This window comes from Epinephelus moara, chromosome 5, assembly GCF_006386435.1.
Source record: "Epinephelus moara isolate mb chromosome 5, YSFRI_EMoa_1.0, whole genome shotgun sequence".
Classification (NCBI taxonomy): Eukaryota; Metazoa; Chordata; class Actinopteri; order Perciformes; family Serranidae; genus Epinephelus; species Epinephelus moara.
In genome coordinates this window covers 4929505-4932683 of record NC_065510.1, presented here as the reverse complement: position 1 = coordinate 4932683, position 3179 = coordinate 4929505, and the positions used below count along the sequence as shown (strand labels likewise).

At 49.1% G+C, this 3179-nt stretch overlaps 1 protein-coding gene across 1 annotated transcript in view; it reads right to left on the bottom strand.

The window, feature by feature from the left end:
* LOC126390581 (calpain-2 catalytic subunit-like) overlaps positions 1–3179 on the bottom strand; it is a 20416-nt gene that overhangs the window by 11150 nt on the left and 6087 nt on the right. The window contains exon 2 of the mRNA XM_050044956.1: positions 2935–2999. Coding sequence (XP_049900913.1) covers positions 2935–2999 — 65 coding nt within the window. The remainder of the gene's footprint in view (positions 1–2934; positions 3000–3179) is intronic.

Below are 3179 nucleotides of genomic sequence, written 5' to 3'. Positions count from 1 at the left end.
TTAAAGTAAATCAAAGCTTTGTTTCCACTGAGGGAAATGGTTTCAGCTTACAGAGACAGACAGGAGGTCTGCGTCACTGTGACGTGGAGTTACATTTCTGGGGAGGTGCACATCAGGCTGCGGCGTGGGGTACGGCGTGGGATACGGCGCAGGCTACGACCTAGGCTCCATGCAGAAGATTGAATTCTGCCTTACAGCCTGCTTTAGTGATGCAGAAGTGAGCGTGGTTTCATCTACATCGGCATCGCAGTCTCATAAGACTATAGCTTTCTTGTGCCTGGGAGTTAGGTTTGGACACAGCGTCTTCTGTGGCTGTGAAGGCCGGATTCTGTGATGTTGAGGATGTGATGGTGACTTGCTGCTTTCTCAACTTTCTTTCTGTTTCTAGTTGTTGAGACAAGGTGGTTTCATGGGTCTGCAGTCTGGTGCGGAGTGCCTGCTGCCATAGATGACGGACTGTAGCGGCATCTTCCCAGGTGGCAGGATTGATGTTGAAGGATTTGAGGTCCTTTTTGCAGACATCTTTATACCGAAGCAGAGGGTGGCCAATTGGCCTTTTGCCAGATGTTAGCTCTGCGTACAGTATGTCTTTTGGCATGCAACCATCGTTGCCTCAGGAGAGAGAACATTGTTGGGAGCTGTGCCCTCTCTCGGACCGCTGTATCTGTGATCCTGTCCTGCCAGGTGATGCCCAGTATGCGTCTCAGGCAGTGCAGATGGAAAGAATTTAACCTCTGCTCTTGGTGCGAGTATGTGGTCCACGCTTCGCTGCCATACAGGAGTGTGCTGCTGACACACCTGTATCTTTGTATGGATGGTGAGTTTGTTATTGTCCCACACTCTAAATGTAAGTTTCCCAAAAGTAGAGGATGCTTTTCCTATCTGGCTGCTGACTTCTGCGTCAAGTGACAGGTTGTTGGTAATGGTAGACCCAAGGTAGATAAAGCTGCTCACAGCTTCCAGTGTGTAACTGTTAATGGTGATGGAAGGGGGGGTTTCAGTGCCCTGTCCCATGGTCTTGGTTTTCTTCAAGCTAATGGTTAGGTTGAAGTTCTGACATGCGTAACTGAACTGGTCAATGAGGACCTGTAGGTGTTTCTGGGAGTGTACTGCCACTACTACATCATTAGCAAACAGCATTTCCCGAATGATGAGTGATCTGACCTTCGTTTTTGCTTTCAGTCGGGAGAGGTTGAAAAGTTTGTCGTCTGTCCTAGTGTGTAGGTAGACTCCTTCAGTTGAGGTTCCAAAGGCTTGGTGCAGGAGGAGGGAAAAGAATATGCCAAACAGAGTGGGCGCCAGCACGCATCCCTATTTCACACCGCAGCAGATCCTGAAGGGGTTAGAAGTACTCCCATCATGCTGGATAGTGCCATACGTGTCAGTGTGGAAGGACCAAAGAGTGCTGAGGAGTTTTGGAGGGCAGCCTATCCATTCGACCAGTTGGAAGAGGCCGCTCCTGCTCACAAGATCGAATGCCTTGGTCAAATCAATGAAGGCCATGTAGAGTGGTTTTCGCTGCTCTCTGCACTTCTCCTGCAGCTGTCTCAGGGACTAGATCATGTCCAAGGTAGATCTTCCAGCTCTGAACCCTGCCTGTGATTCAGGGTAGATTCTCTCCGCCAGGACCTGGAGTCTACCCAGTAAAACTCTAGCAAAGAGCTTGCAAGTGATGCTAAGTAGAGAGATGCCATGATAGTTGTCACAATCGCCCCTGTCTCCTTTATTTTTGTACAGGGTAATGATGTTTGCATCTCTCATGTCCTCTGGGAAAGAGCCTTCCTTCCAGCACAGGCAGAGGAGCCTGTGGAGTCTGCGCAGAAGAGCAGGCTGTCCGCACTTGAGGACTTCGGCTGTTATTCCATCGCTGCCTGGTGCTTTTCTGCTGGCCAAGCTGTCGATTGCTTTAGCTCCTCAGTAGTTGGTTCCATGTCGAGCTCTTCCATTACGGGGAAACGCCCTACATGCCTGAGTGCTGCATCGGAGACAATGTTATCCCTGGCGTAAAGCTCCAAGTAGTGTTCCACCCAGCGGTCAAGTTGTTTGGAGCGGTCACAGATGGCTGTTTTCAGTGGGGCAGTTGTGCGAGGAGATGGTCCAAGTGCCTTTTTGATGCTGTCATACATCAGCCTGATGTTACCTATATTAGCAGCTGATTGAATATCACTGCAGAGCTGTAGCCAGTAGCTATTGGCACAGCGTCGAGAGGCACATTGAAGTTTTCTCCTCACAGATCTGAGGGCTTGTAGGGTCTTGTCATTGGGGGTGTATTTATAATTAATGAGAGCAGTGCGCTTCTCTTCCATGATTGGAGCCAATTCTGTTAAATTGGCCTTCCCAGCTTCTTGCCAAAAACTGACAGGGCCATGCTGTGGATGGTGTCCTGCAAGCCGTCCCAGTACTGCTGGGCAGAGCAGGATTGGGGTTGATGGGGGAGTGAATCCTCTAAAGCACAGAGGAAGGCTGTAGCTTTTACTGGGTCAGCTGTTTTGCTGCTGTCGATGAGGGGGGGCTCCCTTTGGTTTCGCACTATGTAATTGTTTTGCCTGTAGCTTGACCCTACAGATCACAAAGGAGTGGTCTGTGTCGCAGACTGCGCTGTGTAGGCTGCGGGTTTCGAGGATGACTCTGAGATCAGTAACACATGTTATGATCAGATCTAACTGATGCCAGTGACCTGAACATGGATGTCTCCAAGAGACTTTGTGGATGGGTTTGGACTGGAAGTATGTATTGGTAATACATAGGTGGTGGTATGGACAGAACTCAAGGAGACGCTGCCCAGAAGTGGGCGTGGTTTCATCTACAGTGGGCTGGTAAATAGACAGACCGTACCAGGATGAGGGCTGCAGCTGATGACATCATCATGATTAATGAACGTGGTCATTAATTTACAAATGAAAACATGAAGAGAAAAGTTTGTCTGAAGGATACGTCCAGCAGGCTGATGATGCTGCGGCAGGTCTGAAGGCTGAAGCCGTCCGTCCTCACGTCAGATCCTTCAAAGACACAGCACAGTCATCATCATCATCATCATCATCACCATCGTCATCATCATCATCATCATCATCATCGTCGTCATCATCATCACCATCGTCATCACCATCACATCATCACCATCATCATCATCATCATCATCACCACCATCATCATCATCATCATCATCATCATCATCATCA